The sequence below is a fragment of the Sparus aurata genome, chromosome 16 (assembly GCF_900880675.1).
Source record: "Sparus aurata chromosome 16, fSpaAur1.1, whole genome shotgun sequence".
Lineage (NCBI taxonomy): Eukaryota > Metazoa > Chordata > Actinopteri > Spariformes > Sparidae > Sparus > Sparus aurata.
In genome coordinates this window covers 1,078,693-1,101,774 of record NC_044202.1, presented here as the reverse complement: position 1 = coordinate 1,101,774, position 23,082 = coordinate 1,078,693, and the positions used below count along the sequence as shown (strand labels likewise).

Genomic DNA, 23,082 nt, shown 5'->3' with positions numbered 1-23,082 from the left:
CATGTTCCCTCTCCTCTCATGTTCCCTCTTGTAATCCTTCCCATGTTCCCTCATGTTCCCTCCCATGGTTCCTCTCCATTTCTCATGTTCCCTCCCATGTTCCCTCTCATGTTTCCTCTCATGTTCCCTCTCCTTCTCTCATGTTCCCTCTCCTTCTCTCATGTTCCCTCTCTTCTCTCATGTTCCCTCTCATGTTCCCTCTCCTTCTCTCATGTTCCCTCTCATGTTTCCTCTCCTTCTCTCATGTTCCGTCTCATGTTCCCTCTTATGTTCCCTCTCCTTCTCTCATGTTCCCTCTCCTCTCATGTTCCCTCTTGTAATCCTTCCCATGTTCCCTCATGTTCCCTCCCATGGTTCCTCTCCATTTCTCATGTTTCCTCTCATGTTCCCTCCCCTTCTCTCATGTTACCTCTCTTTCTCTCATGTTCCCTCTCCTTCTCTCATGTTCCCTCTCTTCTCTCATGTTCCCTCTCATGTTCCCTCTCTTCTCTCATGTTCCCTCTCATGTTCCCTCTCCTTCTCTCATGTTCCCTCTCATGTTCCCTCTCCTCTCATGTTCCCTCTCATGTTCCTTCTCATGTTCCCTCTCCTCTCATGTTCCCTCTCATTTTCCTTCTCATGTTCCCTCTCCTCTCATGTTCCCTCTCATGTTCCCTCTCATGTTCCCTCTTGTAATCCTTCCCATGTTCCCTCATGTTCCTTCTCATGTTCCCTGTCCTCTCATGTTCCCTCTCATGTTCCCTCTCTTCTCATGTTCCCTCTTGTAATCCTTCCCATGTTCCCTCTCATGTTCCCTCACCTCCCCTATGTTCCCTCTCATGTTCCCTCTTGTAATCCTTCCCATGTTCCCTCATGTTCCTTCTCATGTTCCCTGTCCTCTCATGTTCCCTCTCCTCTCATGTTCCCTCTCATGTTCCCTCTCTTCTCATGTTCCCTCTTGTAATCCTTCCCATGTTCCCTCTCATGTTCCCTCACCTCCCCTATGTTCCCTCTCATGTTCCCTCTTGTAATCCTTCCCATGTTCCCTCATGTTCCTTCTCATGTTCCCTGTCCTCTCATGTTCCCTCTCCTCTCATGTTCCCTCTCATGTTCCCTCTCCTCTCATGTTCCCTCTTGTAATCCTTCCCATGTTCCCTCTCATGTTCCCTCTTGTAATCCTTCCCATGTTCCCTCATGTTCCTTTTCATATTCCCTCTCCTCTCATGTTCCCTCTCCTCTCATGTTCCCTCTCATGTTCCCTCTCCTCTCATGTTCCCTCTTGTAATCCTTCCCATGTTCCCTCCCATGTTCCCTCCCATGTTCCCTCCCATGTTCTCTCAGTCCTGACTTCAAAGTAGAAATTCTGAGAAATAAAAGTCTGAACTCTGAGCCTCTGTGAATAATACACAACTCACAAATCAATGTAGTGGAGTAACATAAAATTAAGTACTTGAGTACAGATACTTTAAAATGCTGAATGTAGGAACCAGTTTGTGTCTGACTCTCTCTCTCTCACACACACACACACACACACACACACACACACACACACACACACACAGTTATAACTATATCTGCTACTGTCACTGCTGATGTCACTAAGTAATGATGATCACACACACACAGACACACACACACACACACACACACACAGTTATAACTATATCTGCTGCTGTCACTGCTGATGTCACTAAGTAATGATGATCACACACACACACACACACACACCTATATAAACGGCATCATGCAGCATGTCCTGTCGTCATGGTGACGGCCGCTCTCGTCCCCATTAGGTGTTCTGAGCGAGGACCAGTACATCATCGCTGCTGTCGTGTGAAAACCTCACAACTCCAGTCTGGATGATTCTCTGAATGTTGAAGCCGGGTAGAGTTTTAGTTTTAGTTTCAGAGCCGGTTCACCCTGAATAAAACATGATGTGACAACAGTGGACGGTCTGGTCTGGAGACAGTTTGGTGTGGAGACGGTTTGGAGACAGTTTGGTGTGGAGACGGTTTGTTTTGGAGACAGTTTGTTTTGGAGACGGTTTGGAGACAGTTTGGTGTGGACACGGTTTGTTTTGGAGACGGTTTGGAGACAGTTTGGTGTGGACACGGTTTGTTTTGGAGACGGTTTGGAGACAGTTTGGTGTGGAGACGGTTTGGAGACAGTTTGGTGTGGACACGGTTTGTTTTGGAGACGGTTTGGAGACAGTTTGTTTTGGAGACGGTTTGGAGACGGTTTGGTTTCTAGACGGTTTGGACAGGTTGGACATACAAGCAGTGGGCACTAGGACCCTGGAGCCTGTTCATGTAGAGGCAGCTGTGGTTGATGTTATTGATCAGACGAGCTCGTCCTGCTGCGACGCGTCAACGTGTCGGCAGCCATTGAGCTTCTACCCCGAACGTGTCTGACAGCTCCAGAGACGACTGGATCCAACAGGTCTGTGGAAGGTCCAGTCGGTCTCCACGGCAACGCGAACAAGACAAAGTACAAATACTTAGTTACTGTCCTGAAGTAGATTCCTCAGGTGTTAACGGCATCAGACGACAGCTGGAACATTTTCCTACATGAGCTGACATCATGAATCAATCAGCACTATAAATGTCTTCATGGCATCTCTGACCTTCTGTCTGGGCGTTCCTGTTCAAGATATTATAATTCTTACATTTTTGACTTTACTTTGAACTTTATGAAAGGAGGATTAAAAAGGGCTGAAAGAAATATTGACATTTGTAGTGACCTTTTCCTCACTAATCTTACTTTTTTGCTTTTTTAGACTTTTCTCTGAGTGCAGAATTGTTGAAATTCTGATTTAAAAGTCAGAATCCTGTGAAAACGTGTCAGAATTTGGTGGAAAAAGGCAGAAATCTCAGAAAAACATTGGAATTCTGTGGATGTCTGAATGTAACTGTTAGTTTTCAGGCTCTCTTGTGTGACAGATGCTTTAGTGATGATTGGATCCTCATGCACATACAATGTTAATTAATTTCTACTCAATCATTTACTGAACACCTGGTTTTACTAACCATGACAGCGAGCCTCAGAGCTGCTCTCCCTCATTGTCACTACATCCACCAAAACATAATTACGCAAACGACGTCAGTCAGTGAAGAGCAGCTGCAGAGTGAGAGCCTGCAGAACAGAGACACTACTGCACCAAGACTCCGTCACCCACAATGCTTTGCAGGCAGTCAGAGAGCTGCAGGTGAACTGTTGGTTTGGTACATTCAGTACAGAAAGAACTGAACCGAACTGAACTGAATACTAAGAGGAGGAGGAGGAGGAGAGGAGTCAGCCTTGAGTTCGTGCAACCATGACAACAAGACTAGCACTGCTGCTATGGTGACCACACACACACACACACACACACACACACACATAAGGATGTATCTAAGTGTATTGTTGAGGGTCTTATTCAGAGGCAGAGAGAGAGAGAGAGGGGCGAGAGACACCACTCACAGATGGAGTGTCAGAGACAGAGAGAGGTGAAGGCCTAATGAGGAAGACTCCCCTCCTCTTCCTCCTCTTCCTCCACATCATTGAACACTTCTTCTCCTCCTCACGTTCAGTTTTTCCTCCACCTCCTCTGTCTTCTCCTCATCATGAACCAGCTCCAGCTGTAAACACACAGTCACTGATCATTGATCAGTGATCAATAGTCTGGAGCCGATCAGCTGCTGAGCTGAGGTTCACTGCATCCTGATCGCACTTCTTCACATACATACGTATTCTGCTCGTTACTGGAGGATACTGCAGACACAAGTGTTCCTGACGACTCGCCTCTGATTGGTTGGCTTCGTTTGTTTCGTTCTCAGTAGGAAAAAAAACAATTTGGAGTGTGTGTGTGTGTGTGTGTGTGTGTGTGTGTGTGTGTGTGTGTGTGTATGTGTGTGTGTGAGATCAATAGCAGTCTCAGCAGTGCTCTGCAGTCGTGTTGCTCATTTCAGCAAAGCCTCATTGATCCTCAACATAACAGCGAACTGCACCTTTAACTTCCTGTGGAGTGTGTGTGTGTGTGTGTGTGTGTGTGTGTAATTACACTTTAGATAACGACCTCAGATGTGTTTGAAGTGATTCTCCTTCAGCTTGAAGTCTTAATGGATTTACATTTTTATAGCAGATAAAATGACATCATCAGAACTCGACTGAACATCAGCTGCTCCACTCACCTGTATCACCTGCGGGTCCTCGTCTCCTCGTCTCACCTGTATCACCTGCGGGTCCTCGTCTCCTCGTCTCACCTGTATCACCTGCGTGTCTTCTGCTCACCTGTATCACCTGCGTGTCCTCGTCTCCTCCCCTCACCTGTATCACCTGCGTGTCCTCGTCTCCTCTGCTCACCTGTATCACCTGCGTGTCCTCGTCTCCTCCCCTCACCTGTATCACCTGCGTCTCCTCCGCTCACCTGTATCACCTGCGTCTCCTCTGCTCACCTGTATCACCTGTGTCTCCTCTGCTCACCTGTATCACCTGTGTCTCCTCTGCTCACCTGTATCACCTGTGTCTCCTCTGCTCACCTGTATCACCTGTGTCTCCTCTGCTCACCTGTATCACCTGTGTCTCCTCTGCTCACCTGTATCACCTGCGTGTCCTCGTCTCCTCCCCTCACCTGTATCACCTGCATGTCCTCTGCTCACCTGTATCACCTGCGTGTCCTCTGCTCACCTGTATCACCTCCATGTCCTCTGCTCACCTGTATCACCTGCGTGTCCTCTGCTCACCTGTATCACCTGCGTGTCCTCTGCTCACCTGTATCACCTGCGTGTCCTCTGCTCACCTGTATCACCTGCGTGTCCTCTGCTCACCTGTATCACCTGCGTGTCCTCTGCTCACCTGTATCACCTCCATGTCCTCTGCTCACCTGTATCACCTGCGTGTCCTCTGCTCACCTGTATCACCTCCATGTCCTCTGCTCACCTGTATCACCTGCGTCTCCTCTGCTCACCTGTATCACCTCCATGTCCTCTGCTCACCTGTATCACCTCCATGTCCTCTGCTCACCTGTATCACCTGCGTCTCCTCTGTTCACCTGTATCACCTGCGTGTCCTCTGCTCACCTGTATCACCTCCATGTCCTCTGCTCACCTGTATCACCTGCGTGTCCTCTGCTCACCTGTATCACCTCCATGTCCTCTGCTCACCTGTATCACCTGCGTCTCCTCTGCTCACCTGTATCACCTGCGTGTCCTCTGCTCACCTGTATCACCTCCATGTCCTCTGCTCACCTGTATCACCTGCGTGTCCTCTGCTCACCTGTATCACCTGTGTCTCCTCTGCTCACCTGTATCACCTGTGTCTCCTCTGCTCACCTGTATCACCTGTGTCTCCTCTGCTCACCTGTATCACCTGCGTGTCCTCTGCTCACCTGTATCACCTGTGTCTCCTCTGCTCACCTGTATCACCTGCGTGTCCTCTGCTCACCTGTATCACCTGTGTCTCCTCTGCTCACCTGTATCACCTGCGTGTCGTCTCTTCTTCGTCCGGCTGCGACAGAAGTGACACTTTTGTTCTCATACTTGTGACACGAAGACTAATTTTAAGAAAATGTCCACATTTATTAAACCCTGTGAACTTAATGAATGACAAGATGATATAATGAGACTGTCGGGTTTATTATTATTTGATTAATTTGATTGAATTATCGCCGTCTGAAGCTGAAGCCTAATTACCTGGAGTTCATTACATGATGGCGATCATGTGATGAGCTTCAGGTAATTTGAGTTCACAGGCTGTAAATTTACCACATTAATGTTTCTGTATTAATTTATTCTGTTAGATTATTCTGTCCGTCACCTCCTGATGATAATTTGTATGATTTATTCATCTGCTGATGAAGAACAAAGCTCCTTCTCTCTCTCTCTCTGTCTCTCTTTCTTGCTCGTCCTTAAATTAGCATCATTGCTATGACCATAATCAAAGGATGATTCAGTTTGTATTAATACGACACTCACATGCTTTTGAAACATGAAGCCATCCAGTAAATCATGGTTAAGGATAACGTGTTGAAGCTGTGGCAGCGGACGCTTCTGTGTGTTTGGTCAGCAGGTTGCAGACGGTCGCTGATCTTCTGTAGCTTTGTGTCAGTAGCCTGATGTGTTCTGTTCTGATCTGCTGCCACCGATCCGATGTTTTGGACCCGTCCTTCTCCTGATGTCTCCACTCTGCCTCCCTGACAGCAGCTGTCAGCCCGGGTTCAGGCTTTGACAGAATTTCTCTAATTAAATACAAATTATACTTCTGGTCTTGATGTCTGATCTGGTTCTAAAGTCGGATATTTCTTAACGCTCTTATTTTTGTAACAGGAAGCTTCGTCTCCACCTTCAGTCATTAACAGTGAGACGTATAATGTGTTCTCTGTTCTCAGATACCAGAGTGTGTTTTCTATGGGATGTACGAGAAGATCCTGCTGTTTCGTCATGACCAGACGTCGGACAACGTGCTGCAGCTGCTGCGCTCGGCCTCTCAGATCCAGGAGGGAGACCTGGTGGAGGCCGTGCTGTCAGGTGAGGGTGGTGACATCACAGCTGGGAGGAGCTATGACGTCGCTAACAGGAAACTGAAACACACATTAGTATCATTAAGTTTCTCTGCATGCTGGAGCCACACGTGTCCATCATGAACATGTTGTGGATACTAAAATGCTCAGAAATCACTCATAAAACAGGAAGATTAGAATTAATTTCATATAATTTACATCATCAGATGAGATTTATCTTTATTGCCGCTGCACACACAGAGAAGTTAATATAGTTTAGCTTCTAACTGAGCAAACAGCAGTAAAAGTGCACAAAGAGACTCGTGAAGATAATTTCATTTACACAGCGAACAGTAAAACCACTGAGGTAGAGACGGCCACAGGTGATGGAACTGTCATATTATATAATATTATATAATATTATATAATATAATATTATATAATATATAATGTGTTTAGTATGGACAGGAACCAATACACACTTCCTGTTTGACCACAGCTGCACACTGAACATCACAGCTGGATATACTGTATGATCATAACTTATATATTTATTATATCTGTGCAGCACTGACACACTGTCCTCACATACACAAACACTGACACGTGTGTGTGTCACAACTGGCTGTAAAATGCTTATAGAACCAGAACCAGAACCAGAATACATCAAACTATAAAGAAACCACATGTGGATCTGGGGGAATAATCTGATAACAAATATCTCCTCCATTTCTACAAGCCCAGTGAAATAAATGTAAAACTGAAGGTGCTTCGGGTTTCAAGAGGTTCCAGAACAAACCCAGTTTCCTCAGTAGAATGATGTGGAGCAGCCAAGAACCACCAACCGGGCCTGGACAGACCAGAGCTCCTGGCTGGCAGTGTGAGGGGACGATGTTCTCAGTGTCAGAACCTCCTGGTGTGGTTCTCCACCTCTTTTAATCCGGGTCACGCTTCAGTTCACCTCCCTGACGGATCAGTGTGTGAAGTATTTCTTCTTCTTCACGACATCACAGAGATATTTGACTTTTCACTAAGTCTCTGTGCACCAACTGAATCACGACGTGTTATTATAGATACAGATAAACGTTATTGATCCTGTGGTCCGGTCAGTCTGAACGGACCGAACCTCGCAGCCTCTCCAGGTGTCGCCTCGCTGGTTAATTGGTTCAGACAGATGTGTCGGCTGCGTCAGGTGATCCAGATGTTGATGAAGAGCTTCTGTCTCAGTTTGGCGTCTCACTTGTTGTCTGGCTGCCGTCCAGCTCAGGACTCAGGTGTTCACAACACGCTACGCTAACGCTAACACTCTGACAGCTGCCGCTAACCAGCTTCCTGTCATTCTGTCACCAGTGTGTGTGTGTGTGTGTGTGTGTGCGCACATTTGCATAATGTTTGTCTACACATGTGCCTTCATGTACACGTCCTTTGTTTAATGGATCATTCTTGTGTTTTCTTCAGCTAGCTCAGTGAGGTAATGACATGTCGTAGTTAAAGGATATGAAGAGTCATCTGAGCAGCTCAGTCTGCAGACATAATGTCAGCTGTAATGATTCAGTCATGTTGGGTTTAATGTGTTTCCTGTAATCAACCTGCAGTTACATCCAGCAAATTCAGCTAACCAGAGAATAAACACAGTGTTGTGACGAGAGAGAAAGAGAAAATTCAACCTGAACAAAGTGAAGCTGCAGCATGAAGAAGGATTCAGGTGGAACGTATTTGTAGTTTTGCAGAAACGTACTTAGCTAACATTTATTCTGGAGGTCGGGTCGACAGAACGGAGTGACTGTGAGGAGTTCACACACTGAAGTAAAAAAACAAAACCCAAAACAAGCAATGAAAAGAGCTGAAGAAAGACTAAAGTGAAAGCAGCTGAAGTCGTTAACTGAAGTGAAAACACTGAGAGGAGTTGGAGTTGTATGTTGTGTGTCTCCGTCCTGTGACTTCCTGTGAAAAAAGCTATTTTTGGTTGCCACAAAAACTTCTGGAAACACCAACAAACTTGTGTAGTCACGATATTTCATTCTCTTCCTTCAGTACCAGAAAGTGTTGATATCTGACAACATTTCAGTGTCACTTAGTTAATAGCTACGTGATTTTAATGATATCTCGATACTTCTGACAACGCTAAAAAACACAAAAACTTCTGTAAATGTCTGCAGGCGTCCTTTAAAATATCCAGTGATGTCACTCAGGCTCAGTTCGTCTGTTTGGCGGCCATGTTGGCTGTGATGACTCCGCCTCCTGATGTGACAGTCAGCTGATAATCATAATAACGACGTACACAAGTCAACAACCTCACACGTATCTGTGGTTTGGTTAAACCTCCTCTTCCTACTGTCTCACTTTTCTTTCCTTCTTCTTCATTTCTTTGTGAAACTATTTGTTCTTCCTCCTCCTCCATCACATCTTCCTCCACTCCGTTATCATCCTGCTTCTTCTTTCCCAAACATCTTCCTCTCCATCCTCCTCCTCTCTCCAGCTCTCCTGATCATTTCCTCTTCATCCACCTTTCATCAATCCTTCTTCTTCATCTCCCCCACCTCCTCTACCTCCTCTACCTCCCCTACCTTCCTCCTCCTCCTCCTCCTCTGTCAGGATGCTGACACTCAGTCAAAAACACTTTTGTTAACAGCTTTCTGTCAGTCTCTGCGACAGCTCCAAGTGTGGAGGAAACAAACAGGAAATTGACTTAGTGCGGTGTAACAGGCGGCGGCAGCCAAGCGAGCTGATTGGTCACGAACGACCTGTAAAAAAAACATCCTGATAATTCCCCAAACACGCCTGCAGACAGGTTTTTATTGGCTGTGACTTTAAACAGGGAGACGAGCTGTGTTGTTTTAATCAGCTCACACGACGTCTGAAACCCCGAGGATGCTTCTGTGATTCATTGTTGTCATTAAAGTTTGTGAGAAAGACAAAAACATTCACATTAAACAGCAGCGAAGCAAAATACAGCGACAGCATCGTTCACGTCTCCGCTCTTATTCTGACAGTTTAAACATCCACGCTCCGACCTGATGATGTTTCACGTCGACACGACCGACTCTTCAACACTCAACGCCGTCAGCTTTGAGTTTAGATGCAGGTTCAACATGTTTCATCAAAATAAAGACTAATTTATGCCTGAAAAGTTGAATTCATGTTTGGAATATTATCCTACCTGATGACTGAAACAGGATATTTAATAAACATCTCTCCTGGAAAAGTGCTCGCCTCATGCAGGCTCAGGGTTTGAATCCTCCACCATAAGTTCTTTAACGTCAGTAACTGAAGGTGGAAAGATGTTTAAAATTACACCGTAAAAACTTTATTTTGAACCCAGAAGCAGGTCGCCTGGACGTCGATGGTGAACGTTGAAAAGACGTCTAAAGCTGCTTTATACCTCCGGATCCGGACGAAATTCATCAGTCCGTACGAAACGTTCTCTCCGCTACTGGCCCACAGACCTCCGTCCGGTTTCAGCGTTTTTATGGACGTAACACAACGTATCCTCTAGAGGGTGGTGTCGTGTCATAAATGACTGAGTCGTTGACACGGTTGCTGTTCGTCACGATGACCCGGCACTGTGGCATCGTATAAATGTACGTACCTTCTCACCAACTCACATATCTTCTCCTCCAAATTTTGCGCCATTTTTAAATGTCACATGTTGTACTCTTTTCTTCTTCTTCTTTGAATTTGCGGCAACTACTCTCTTCTTCGTTGATTTTCACAATGGAGTGACTTCTGACTCTAAACTGCCGCCCCGATTTCCGGTGGTATTGCTCCGTTTCGTCCGGAGCACTCCGGATTCGTAAGCTCAGAGGCAACGGATCCACTGACGGATGAAACGACCTCCGGATACGAACGAAAGGATCCGTATCCGTTTTTACCGTAGGGTATAAATGGGCCTTAAAAACGTTCATGTCTCTCCACTGCGTGTCTTTCAACGTCAGCAAAGGACTCTTTTTTACGTTTTTTACGTCTTTTGGATGTTTATTGAAACAAAACGCCTGAACACAGTACGAGTTAGCATTAGCATGAGCAGTTAGCTGCAGAGAATCGTCCTCTCAGCTCTCCGAAGTGAGATTTTAAAACGTGGTGACGATTGTGCCGAGTTTAATGATCCGCAGAGATTTTTAGGTGCAGAGATGTTTACAGAAGTTGTATTAAAGCTGAGAACAAACCTCTGATCTCCGCCTGAATGTTGATGTCTCATAATTAAAGTTTCGTCTGCTGTTGCACAGAGTTACCGAGCTAATCAGCTAAAACATGAATATAATTATTAGACGCCACACCCGGCTGCCGGTTCACAGTGTCTCCACCCGCGGTGTTTGTTTTGTGGTTGTGGGTTAACAAGCCAGCAGCGAGCGCTCCTTAACGCCGCTAATTCCAGCACACTGAACACACACATAAACACAGGCATTTATATTCAGACTACCTAGGAAACCCTCGCACACACACACACACATACGCACAAGTCATTTTCTGAAGCATATAATAACAGTTCGGGAGCTCGTTCAGACTTCCAAACGTATGTTGGCCCTCCAAACAAAAGGCATAAACAATAATTTGAATAAATGGAGGTAATTTCCTGCAGCAGAATGTCTAATCAGAGCCGTATTCTGCTGGAGGACCACCGCACGGCCGCCGAGTGTTGCTGTGTGTGTGTGTGTGTGTGTGTGGGGAAGAAAATGAAAAAGGCGAGGGAGATTCAGAAATACATGCAGAGAGAGAGAGAGAGAAAGAAAGAGAGCGAAAACGATATCCCAAACTACCCATCATGCCTTGCCAAGCCCTGCTGGCCAACCAAACAAACACTCGGTCCATCTGCGCCCGCTAAGAGCCTCTCGTACCTCCCAAACATTTACAAAATACCCGCTAACAACCCATTCATTACTCTTTGTCTCTGCAGTTCTGTTTATCTCCCTCCACTCCTCGCTCCCTCGCTCCATCTCCATCTCTGGCAAGTCGACGGAGAACTCTTTACTTTATTCTGTATTCTTCCTCAGATTTCTTCCTCCTGGTTGTTTGTATGAAGCTCTGATGGAAAGTCGGCTGAAGTTTCGTAGTCAACGAAACCGGATCAGCATCAGAACTCTGTGTCACAGTAAAGACGATATTCGCTTTAAATTGAAACAAATGTCAAATCGTGTGGACGCGGTCGTTGCTGAGGAGTTCGTTGAGTATTAACGTGGATATTTTTCATCAGTTATAATGAAATTAATATTTATGGTGCTGACGAAAAAATGTCTGTTGCTGGTTCTGTTAATTGATTCTCATCCATCACCTGACTGTATTTAAAGGATAAGTTTATCCAAAAATGAAAGTCCAGTCCTCCCCTCCTCCTCCTGATGATATAAAGTCAGGTGAAGCGTCGTAGTCCACAGAATATTTCTGTAGAATCAAGCAGCCGTCACATCAGATGTCTCCATACGGCTCGTCTGCTGCAGTCCAAGTCTGCAGAAGCCCTGAGATCACAAACTGATCTGACAAGAAGATATTCACACCGTCGATGTTCAGTCGAGCTACTTCAGTTGTTTAGCAGAACTCTGTTTCACTCTGAAGCTCCAGAACTGTTCTGTGGAAACTTCACCTGACTTCCATCATCATTGTGTTGACGTTGTGTTCCTGCTCTGTGTTGTTTTGTCCTCTCAAGTTGGAGCAACAACTCAGAAGGTCTCAGAGAAAATGTGTTACATAAGTTGCCGAGTTGACAAATGTAAACATCGGTTTACATCGCAGAAACTTTCTGTTGTTTCCTTTTTTGCTTCATTGTCACTCAAATACTGTAAACAGCCGTCAGCGTGGCGTTCAAACGCTCCGAGTGAACTTCTTTATGGCGGCCATGTTGGTCCGACATTCTGACGCACGTGAACACACCAAAGTCGAAATGACGGGAGGCGGGATCATTAGAGGAGCACTTGAATGCAGCATGAGAACAAAAACACTGACTTCTCATTTTGGGTGAACTTATTGATCAGGAGAACCAAAGTCAAATATTCAAAAACAGTAAATATTATTTAAAATCACACTCACATTTGTATTAATGTGATTTTCTGCAGACAGAGTTCCAGTCAGTCGTACGAGAGATTTTAAAAGTCACGTTCAAGAACTGAAAGTTTCATTGATGGTTTCACAGTCAGTCTCAGCTCTTGTGTTTGGAGACGCTGCTCAGCCTCACAGCTGTTTTCACTTCAGGCTCGGTCCGTCCTCAGAAGAACTCTACTCAGGTACAGAGAGTGGAAACACCTGCGCAGGTCCAACACGTGTCTGAGATCCTCAGTCAGCTGCCACAAGAGGCTTTACAGATGGATGTGATTATATTCCTTAAACTGAGGTTTCATATCAGCACTTTAATCTAAAGACTTAAACAACGTCTCATCGTGAGCTCGTCAGACAGAACAACATAAACAAAACAGGTTCAAGAACCAGAAAGATGTCGATCCTGAACTGTCCCCGACTCGTTAAACCCAAACAGAGTGAGAGGTCTTACCTTCAGCAGGATGACAGAAGCTAGATTAGATTCCTGAAACTGGGAGATTTGGGTTAACTTGTCAGGTTGATTCCTCCGTGGTGTTGTTGTGACGTTGTGGTGTTGTGGTGTTGTGTTGTTTGTGGTGTTGTGTTGTTGTGGTGTTGTGTTGTTGTGTTGTTGTGTTGTTGTGGTGTTGTGTTGTTGTGTTGTTGTGTTGTTGTGGTGTTGTGGCTTTGTGTTGTTGTGGTGTTGTGGTGTTGTGTTGTTGTGATGTTGTGGTGTTGTGTTGTTGTGTTGTTGTGGGTTGTGTTGTTGTGTTGTTGTGGTGTTGTGGCTTTGTTGTTGTTTGTGGTGTTGTTGGTGTTTTGCTGTTTTGCTTTTGTGAGTTGTGATGTTGTGGTTTTTGGATGTTGTGGGGTTTGTGTTGTTTGTGTTGGTGTGTGGTGGTGTGGCTTTGTGTTTGTTGTGTTTTGTGATTTTTGTGGTGTTGGATGTTTGATGTTTGTTTTGTTGGTTGTTTTGTTTTTTGTTTTGTGTTGTTGTGATATTGTGGTGTTGTGATGTTGTGATGTTGTGGTGTTGTGTTGTTGTGGTGTTGTGGCTTTGTGTTGTTGTGATGTTGTGGTGTTGTGATGTTGTGATGTTGTGGTGTTGTGTTGTTGTGGTGTAGTGGCTTTGTGTTGTTGTGATGTTGTGTTTGTTGTGGCTTTGTGTTGTTGTGTTGTTGTGGTGTTGTGTTGTTGTGGTGTTGTGTTGTTGTGGTGTTGTGGCTTTGTGTTGTTGTGATGTTGTGTTGTTGTGTTGTTGTGTTGTTGTGGTGTAGTGGCGTTGTGTTGTTGTGATGTTGTGTTGTTGTGATGTTGTGTTGTTGTGGTGTAGTGGCGTTGTGGCGTTGTGTTGTTGTGTTGTTGTGGTGTAGTGGCGTTGTGGCGTTGTGTTGTTGTGGTGTTGTGGTGTAGTGGTGTTGTGTTGTTGTTGTGGTCAGTCAGCAGGAGCTCGCGGCGCTGCCAGAGTGCCCAACTGGGTTTTTGTGACAACAGCTGGAGGATGTTGATGCTCGGATGGATGTGATGGCCGCGGGCCCAGTTACCCCGACCAGCAGCTGCTCGTCTCTGAGGCGGTTTAAAAAACATTTTGTTAAATAACTCGGCGCCACAGAGACTTCTGGGAAGTGTAAAGAACTGAACTGTTGTTCTGTTCGCTTTGAAGAGGGAAACTGCTCGTCACGTCTTATAGAATATCGATTTCAGCTGTTTGCACAACAGAACGTTTTAGCTTCTACTTTTCTGATAAAATCACTGAACAGTCACCAACATAAGTTACTTCTTGGAGAAAGACACCAGACTCCCTTTGGAAAATGCTCAATTTAGTGAGTTGTTGAGATTGAAGAAGCTTTATATACTTTGTGAAACACTCATCTGATAGCTTCTTTATTATTTGGGCGTTCTTGTAAATTCAGCAGTTGTTCTCGTAGCACATTTGCTCTGTATCACGTCCTGACATCTTGGTTTCTCTGCAGCGTCGGCCACGGTGGAGGACTTCCAGATCCGTCCACACTGTCTGTTTGTCCACTCGTACCGAGCGCCGGCCTTCTGCGACCACTGTGGCGAGATGCTGTGGGGACTCGTACGACAGGGACTCAAATGTGAAGGTACGACTCACCGATGTGTTGTTGTTCATCAGGTTTTATATTTCAGACAAATGCAAGTTAACAAAGCTGCCGTCATGTGTCTTTGTGTCCAGGCTGCGGTCTGAACTATCACAAGCGTTGTGCCTTTAAGATCCCCAATAACTGCAGCGGCGTGAGGAGGCGGCGCTCGTCCAACGTCTCCCTGACCGGGATGAACCTGGGCCGGCCCCTCTCTGCCGAGCCGTCACCGCCGCCTCTCTACACCGACGAGGCTTTACTGGTCAGTGCTGGTACTGTTATTGACGGTCCCTTCTTCTTCTGCTCGCTCTGAACACGACTGTGGCAGATTTATGATCAATATTCACTGTAATCCTCAAACAATGGCTCCTTGATATCACACAGGAGTCGACAGAAGCAGCTTTTCATCTCTCTGGTTTCACCGTCTGTGCCCGACAGGTTTTATTAGTGCTCCAGACCTAATTAAGATTTGACTGACAGCAACAAAAACCATGCAAATGTTGTTAATTATGCACTCTGATGGTGGATCAGTTGTTGGTGATGATGGAGCCTAAAGCTAACAGGTCCTGTTGCCACCGCAGAAATGTTTGGCTATAAACAGACGACATCCCGCTTTATGATGAAACTGTGGAACATTTAATTAAGTATTTTATGTGGTTGAACAGAATGTGTGGGTATGTTCAGCCTGTGGTAACCTCGTCTTTACCATCACTGCCAGATGTTGATCGACTGATAAATGGATAATCTTTTAGTTTTGGGAGTAATCCTCAGATTTGAGACGTGGGAGTTTGTTTCGCTGCAGAAAAAAAGTCTAAAAGATGATGATTGTTTTTTCTTCCATCAGAACATTCTGACCCAACTTCTAACTTCTTTCTTTGTCTTGTCATCATCTCACTCCTCAGTCTCCAGTCAGTCCCAGCATGGAGGTAAGTCACATCACTCTTATCACCAATGATGCTCTAAAAACAAACTGTCTGTCGCTGACGAGCTCGCATTAAAACCTCTGTTGCATTTATGCTTCTGATTTATTTGTTTTAAACCAAATGACTCCAACAGACACTTGACAGTCAATTTTCTCTGACAATCATTTCAGAGCGCTCGAAACCCCCAAAAACCTCCAACCTAATGTTCTGGGTTTGAGGAAAAATTTGGTTTCAAGGCTGGAAATGGTTTAATAAAAAAATGTAGCCTTCTGTTGTACGCCTGAGTCTATAAAAACACATCCAAACATTGATGACCTGACTTGTCTCCTGATCTTTGTCTCCGCCTCTCCTCGCAGCAGAAGAACCAGTTAGATTACTTCCCTGGCAGAGAGCGGCGCTCCAGCTCCCAGTCGTACATCGGCCGTCCCATCGAGCTGGACAAGATCTTTCTGTCGAAGGTCAAAGTCCCTCACACCTTCCTGATCCACTCGTACACCCGACCCACCGTCTGCCAGCACTGCAAGAAGCTGCTGAAAGGCCTCTTCAGACAGGGCCTGCAGTGTAAAGGTCAGACGCCCGTCAACAACGATTAGTCCATAAAATAGTGATGAAGGTAACTGGGGTTGTTATTTGGCGAGCAGGATGGGATCAGGGGCGGGTAGATGCTCAGATACTTTCTGTTCAACAGTTGTTACGAGCACAGTGTCGGTTTAGCTGATGTGTTTCCTGGAAACTGTGTGTCAGAAGTGTCAGCAGCGTATGAACCACTGTAATTACACGGCTTGTTCAACACGCTACACGTCTGTTTCAGTACATGTTCTCCTGTGTTGTGTCTGAACGTGCCCCTGCTCAGACACGGCACTCAAACACTTGATTTGCATTTCGCAGCCTGAAACTCCTGATTCAGCAGCAGCTTTTCTGAACGACTACAGTGGAAGTTTCCATGTTTTTAGGTAATTTCCACAATGAAGTTGCAGGAGTGAGTTTTGTCGGTAAATGTGAGACGTCTGCATCTTCAAATCCAGATACAAGGAAGTGAGAGAAACTGCTATGATTGGTGAAAATAGAAGCACTACAGCGATTGGTCAAATCTGTGGGAATTCACATTGATTGGTTGAATTGGTGCGATCACAACACCTCAACATCCTGGAGGGAATGATATAAGTGCTAATAGCATCATAAACATGTAACAAACACATTTATTAAGGTGAATTAAATTTATTATATCTTCGTTAAACATTTCGTTCAGCCAACACATTAAAGATTAAAGAATGAAAAGAAATCCAGGCGGGTCTCAGACAGAGAGGTTTCCTGCTGACCTGGTGTGTCGATGATGTTTCTAGATGTTTGAACAAGGGTCCGGCTCAGTGTGAACGTTGGACTGAGACCTGCTGTAGACCTGACGCTCCTCTCCTTCCTGTTTCTCCCTCAGATTGTAAATTTAACTGTCACAAACGATGTGCCGCTAAAATACCAAACAACTGCCTGGGAGAGGTTTCCAAAAATGGAGGCAAGTTTCCACCCACGCTCAGAACTGAATCTAATCCTAACCCCAATGCTCCCGCTACGTCCTCACATCCTCTGTGATTTGTAGAGCTCCTGAGCCCGGGGGCGGAGTCAGATGTTGTGATGGTGGAGGGTTGCCTTGACGACCACGACGTGGACAGAGGAGGCGGCCTGTTGGACGACATGGATGAAGCTCTGACATCAGAGGGGGGTCTGATGCTGGAGGCGGGGCCGAGCGACCTCTGCGACATGCACGACCCCGACCTGGACGAGTCCAACCGCGCCATCAGGTAGAGAAACACACACACACACACACTGAGGACACACACACATATATGCAAACACAGGTGACAGGATGAGCTTTGTCCCGCCCCCTGCAGCCCGTCCACCAGTAACAACATCCCTCTGATGCGAGTGGTCCAGTCCGTCAAACACACGAAGAGGAAGAGCAGCAACGTGATGAAGGAGGGCTGGATGGTGCACTACACCAGCAAGGACACTCTGGTACTCCACCTGTCTGTCCACCTGTCTGTCCACCTGTCTGTCCTGCTGTCTGTCCACCTGTCTGTCCACCTGTCTGTCCTGCTGTCTGTCCACCTGTCTGTCCTGCTGTCTGTCCACCTGTCTGTCCACCTGTCTGTCCACCTGTCTGTCCACCTGTCTGTCCTGCTGTCTGTCCACCTGTCTGTCCTGCTGTCTGTCCTGCTGTCTGTCCTGCTGTCTGTCCACCTGTCTGTCCACCTGTCTGTCCACCTGTCTGTCCACCTGTCTGTCCTGCTGTCTGTCCACCTGTCTGTCCTGCTGTCTGTCCTGCTGTCTGTCCTCCTGTGAAAACTACCCAAAAGTCCGACTCATGTGAACATTATTTCCAGCGTTGTTTTCAGTTTAATCTCTGAGGATAAACACGATGAATATTATCTGTAACGAGCTTTGTTGAGTCTGTTGTTTTATTTCTCTTCTTGTTTGTCGTTTTCTTTTGTTCGTTCTCCGACCGGCCCGTCTTTTGTTCCGTCCTTTGTTCTGCTCTTTGTAAATAAAGAAATAAATGCGCTGAGAACTGGATGTGATATGAAAATTAGCCATATTATTAATAATATCAGCGAGATGACTGAATCAGGAACGTTTATGGACAGAAAGACGACGTTATATAATCTTTTTCATAAGCTTTGAAACAAAACACTTTATTTTGTTTCTCTCTGATCCTTCAGCTGTTTTTGTAACAGTTCTGTTGAGTGACGTCAGTTTTTCTCCTCTGCTTCTTCCTCTCTCCTCTCCGCCTCCTTCAGAGGAAGAGACATTACTGGCGGCTGGACAGTAAATGCATCACACTGTTTCAGAACGACACAGGAAGTAAATACTACAAGGTAAAACAAACTGTCTTCATCATGGGTGCAGATCCCGGGGGGACGGGGGGGACGGTCCCCCCAATAAAAATACCCTAAATTATTCAAAATTGAACAAATATATTTTCAGACTTGATCATTAAATCATCATCATTAAAAACATGATCAGTTAGTTTACACGACTTGGTGAGGGCTTCATATTTTGATATTCATCCACATCAATTAATCATGCATAAAGTAGTCCCATACTCTGGGAGAAAAGGAGGATGGTGAGAAGAACTGGGGATGTGGGAGTGAAAGATAAGAACATGAGTAGACATTACATGCCCAAGACCCTAAAAATTGTGATTTAATAATATAACAGTTAAGTAAGCAGTGATACGCACTGTTGGCTGTTTAGGACAAATAAACAAGAAAGGTCAGCACAATAAATGATTCCCTGTGCAGAACTTTTTGAATGATATGGCGAGCCTCTACGAAGTTGTGATTTATGCTATGAGTTGCATACGGGCAAAAAAAAAAAAAAAATCTCTTTTGTTTCCCCCCCAATCCTGACATCAGATCTGCACCCCTGGTCTTCATCCTCTCTGGTCTCTGGTCTCTCTGGTCTCTGGTCTCTCTGGTCTCTCTGGTCTCTGGTCTCTCTGGTCTCTCTGGTCTCTGGTCTCTCTGGTCTCTGGTCTCTGATCTCTCTGGTCTCTGGTCTCTCTGGTCTCTGGTCTCTCTGGTCTCTCTGGTCTCTGGTCTCTCTGGTCTCTCTGGTCTCTGGTCTCTCTGGTCTCTCTGGTCTCTGGTCTCTCTGGTCTCTGATCTCTCTGGTCTCTGGTTTCTCTGATCTCTGATCTCTCTGGTCTCTCTGGTCTCTGGTCTCTCTGGTCTCTCTGGTCTCTGGTCTCTCTGATCTCTGATCTCTCTGGTCTCTCTGGTCTCTCTGATCTCTCTGATCTCTCTGGTCTCTCTGATCTCTGGTCTCTGATCTCTGGTCTCTCTGATCTCTGGTCTCTGATCTCTCTGATCTCTCTGATCTCTGGTCTCTGATCTCTCTGGTCTGTCTGGTCTCTCTGATCTCTCTGATCTCTCTGGTCTGTCTGGTCTCTCTGGTCTCTCTGGTCTCTGATCTCTCTGGTCTCTGATCTCTCTGATCTCTCTGATCTCTGGTCTCTGATCTCTCTGATCTCTGGTCTGTCTGGTCTCTGATCTCTCTGGTCTCTGATCTCTCTGATCTCTGGTCTATCTGGTCTCTCTGATCTCTGATCTCTGGTCTCTCTGATCTGTCTGATCTCTCTGATCTCTCTGATCTCTGATCTCTCTGATCTCTGGTCTCTCTGATCTGTCTGATCTTTCTGATCTCTCTGATCTCTGGTCTCTGATCTCTCTGATCTCTCTGATCTCTCTGATCTCTCTGATCTCTGGTCTCTGATCTCTCTGATCTCTGGTCTATCTGGTCTCTCTGATCTCTCTGATCTCTGGTCTCTCTGATCTGTCTGATCTCTCTGATCTCTCTGGTCTCTGATCTCTCTGATCTCTGGTCTCTCTGATCTGTCTGATCTCTCTGATCTCTCTGGTCTCTGATCTCTCTGATCTCTCTGATCTCTCTGATCTCTGGTCTCTCTGATCTATCTGATCTCTGGTCTGTCTGGTCTCTGATCTCTCTGATCTCTCTGATCTCTCTGATCTCTGGTCTCTCTGGTCTCTCTGATCTCTGGTCTCTCTGGTCTCTCTGATCTCTGGTCTCTCTGGTCTCTCTGATCTCTCTGATCTCTGATCTCTGGTCTCTGGTCTCTCTGGTCTCTCTGATCTCTCTGATCTCTGGTCTGTCTGGTCTCTCTGATCTCTCTGATCTCTGGTCTCTGATCTCTCTGGTCTCTCTGCTCTCTCTGATCTCTCTGGTCTCTGGTCTCTGATCTCTGGTCTGTCTGGTCTCTGGTCTTTCTGGTCTCTCTGGTCTCTCTGGTCTCTGGTCACTGGTCTCTCTGATCTCTGGTCTGTCTGGTCTCTGGTCTCTCTGGTCTCTGGTCTCTCTGGTCTCTCTGGTCTCTGATCTCTCTGGTCACTGGTCTCTCTGGTCTCTCTGATCTCTCTGATCTCTCTGATCTCTCTGATCTCTCTGGTCTCTGATCTCTCTGGTCTCTGGTCTCTCTGGTCTCTCTGGTCTCTGGTCTCTCTGGTCTCTGGTCTCTCTGGTCTCTCTGGTCTCTGGTCTCTCTGGTCTCTCTGGTCTCTGGTCTCTCTGGTCTCTCTGGTCTCTGATCTCTCTGGTCTCTGATCTCTCTGGTCTCTCTGGTCTCTCTGGTCTCTCTGGTCTCTGGTCTCTGGTCTCTGGTCTCTCTGGTCTCTCTGGTCTCTCTGGTCTCTCTGGTCTCTCTGATCTCTCTGGTCACTGGTCTCTCTGGTCTCTCTGGTCTCTCTGATCTCTCTGATCTCTCTGATCTCTCTGGTCTCTGATCTCTCTGGTCTCTGGTCTCTCTGGTCTCTCTGGTCTGTCTGGTCTCTCTGGTCTCTGATCTCTCTGGTCTCTCTGGTCCCTACAGGAGATCCCTCTGTCAGAGATCTTGTCTCTGGAGCCGGCTCAGACCTTCTCTCTGCTCCCTGATGGAGCCAACCCTCACTGCTTTGAGATCGCCACAGCATCGCTGGTTTACTACGTCGGAGAGAACCTGACGAGAGCTGAATCATCTGTGACCGGCAGCAGCGTTCTGGTGAATAATCTGAGGTTCTGTTTATAGATGGTACATGGGCTCAGGATGTTAAACAGCATCCTCTTCTCTCTCCATCACCGCCTCCGGAGAGTCCGGCTCAGCTCCTCCTGTGATCACTCAGCTGCATCTGTTTCATGTCGTATAGAAACAAAAGCTTGTTCTGAACCTCGACTGTGAACACAGAAAAGTTTGAACTTAATCTCAGATAACGTGTTTGACTGGTTCCAGGTGAGCGGGGTGGGACAGGATGTGGCCCGGATGTGGGAGATGGCGATCCAGCACGCTCTGATGCCGGCCGTCTCCACAGGAATCTCACGCAGCTCGCATCGCAGCGGACACAGTAAGACGCCATCACGACTCTGAGACACTTAAAAACATCTGCACACGTTTACATGATTAGTCGGATAATCTGGTTCTGTGTAGGATTATAGATTATTTGTATGTTGTCAGGGTTAAAGGTGGGTTTGGGCTTGTAGGAAAGGTCGGCCATCTTCCCACAGATTAGGGAACTAGACTCCTAAATCAACTTCTTTACAAAGTGGAGCTTTAAAACAGTGTTGATGAAGGTCGTCAGTCATCCAGGTGGTGTTAATACTCACATCTGATGGAATAAAGCTTCAGTGTAGAGCTGGAACAGTGTGGTTCTGTCAGACAGTCGCTGTGTTTACACTGACAATCATTCTTCAATCTGATTTAAATCATCCTTGGTCGAGGTGCGGGTTCATCCAGCTTTGAATCAGAGTAAAACTTTCGTCGTGAAGCGTTTAATCTGTCAGAAAAACAAGAGAATTTTTATTTCCATCTGATTTGAGGATATTCAGTTCAGTCCATCAGCACACTTTCTACGTGACGTGAGCGTGAAGTTAGCAGCATGCTGTCCTCCACTCGACGCTCTCAGATCATCCACACGTCTGTCTGGGTCGTTTTGACTTTTAGCCTCGTAACGTCAGCGGGCTGTCTTCAGACTTCTCTGGTGGTTCTTGATTTGGTTCCAACAACTTGAATTCCTTTAAGACCTCCAGAGAATAAGTCCTACCTGCCGTGTTTTTGTCTCCTGGAAGCAACATCACCGCTGATGTTCCCCCGACGTGAGGCGAGGGGAGAGAAGTCTCCTCTCTTTACTCTGATGTTAGTACCGTGGAGGATCAGGATTTGTCCAGCTTAATGCAGCTTTTGCTCACCTAAAGAAGGCTGATAAAAAAAATAAAAACCTTCCACTTCACTTGCAATGAAGTCTATTGACGGCAACGTTACGGTACTTTCGTCAGGTTGTCCACAGGACAGAAGGGGAGGCTGTCTTAAGTAGGGATGTGGACTCACGTGGTCCAATCAGGCCACACCGCAGACAGACGTCCCTTTAAGCCCCAAATCACAAATGCTATCAACTCAACAGGGCTTTAAAATCCTCACAGCCTTGATTCGAATGGGAAATAAATCTTTTAGAGTAGACACAGTTACAGAGGACGGATCCTCTCGCTCGTACATAAAGTCAGCCGTCAGCGTCAGATCCACCTGGAACCACCAGTCCAGACTCTGGGCTCAGGTATTAAAGCTCAGACCCCCTCAGGGCCGTCGACGCCCACACGAAGCCCATCACAGATATTTCAGACTTCACTGACGTCAAACTGATCGCGACTAACGTTTCACTGTGGTCTCCGACTCGGTGTTCACCTGAGAGGAGACTCAGCCTGCAGCGGCTGTTATAACATTTATTATCAACACGCACAGCTGAAACACCGACAGAGCGAACACACAGGTTAGTTTAACTGAAGCTGCTGCCAGCAAAACTGTTCTTAAAGGTGAGGTGAAAATTAATTTGCACATTTTATTAAGTTCCTGTTATCTGTGAATATTTAATATTTTCCTAAAGTTCTTTGAATTTTATCATATTTGTGTCTCAACAGAGGAAATCTCCATCAGTATCTCTGTCTCCAACTGCCAGATCCAGGAGAATGTGGTGAGAACACACACACACACACACACACACACACACACACACACAGTTTACTCCAGTAAAGTAATAGATTACAGGCTCTGACATGTACTCAGAGT

General features: G+C 46.1%; 1 protein-coding gene across 2 annotated transcripts in view; it reads left to right on the top strand.

Annotated features, from left to right (window-relative positions):
• Positions 1 to 23,082, top strand: part of prkd1 (protein kinase D1) — a 46,196-nt gene that overhangs the window by 8,694 nt on the left and 14,420 nt on the right. The window contains exons 2-13 of one of the 2 annotated variants that reach the window (XM_030392162.1): positions 6,344 to 6,482; positions 14,431 to 14,562; positions 14,655 to 14,821; positions 15,462 to 15,485; positions 15,842 to 16,049; positions 16,915 to 16,992; positions 17,077 to 17,278; positions 17,369 to 17,492; positions 18,275 to 18,352; positions 20,863 to 21,030; positions 21,259 to 21,370; positions 22,935 to 22,987. In XM_030392162.1, coding sequence (XP_030248022.1) covers positions 6,344 to 6,482; positions 14,431 to 14,562; positions 14,655 to 14,821; positions 15,462 to 15,485; positions 15,842 to 16,049; positions 16,915 to 16,992; positions 17,077 to 17,278; positions 17,369 to 17,492; positions 18,275 to 18,352; positions 20,863 to 21,030; positions 21,259 to 21,370; positions 22,935 to 22,987 — 1,485 coding nt within the window. Of the gene's footprint in view, positions 1 to 6,343; positions 6,483 to 14,430; positions 14,563 to 14,654; positions 14,822 to 15,461; positions 15,486 to 15,838; positions 16,050 to 16,914; positions 16,993 to 17,076; positions 17,279 to 17,368; positions 17,493 to 18,274; positions 18,353 to 20,862; positions 21,031 to 21,258; positions 21,371 to 22,934; positions 22,988 to 23,082 lie in introns of both variants that reach the window. The other variant, XM_030392161.1, reaches the window with a different exon arrangement.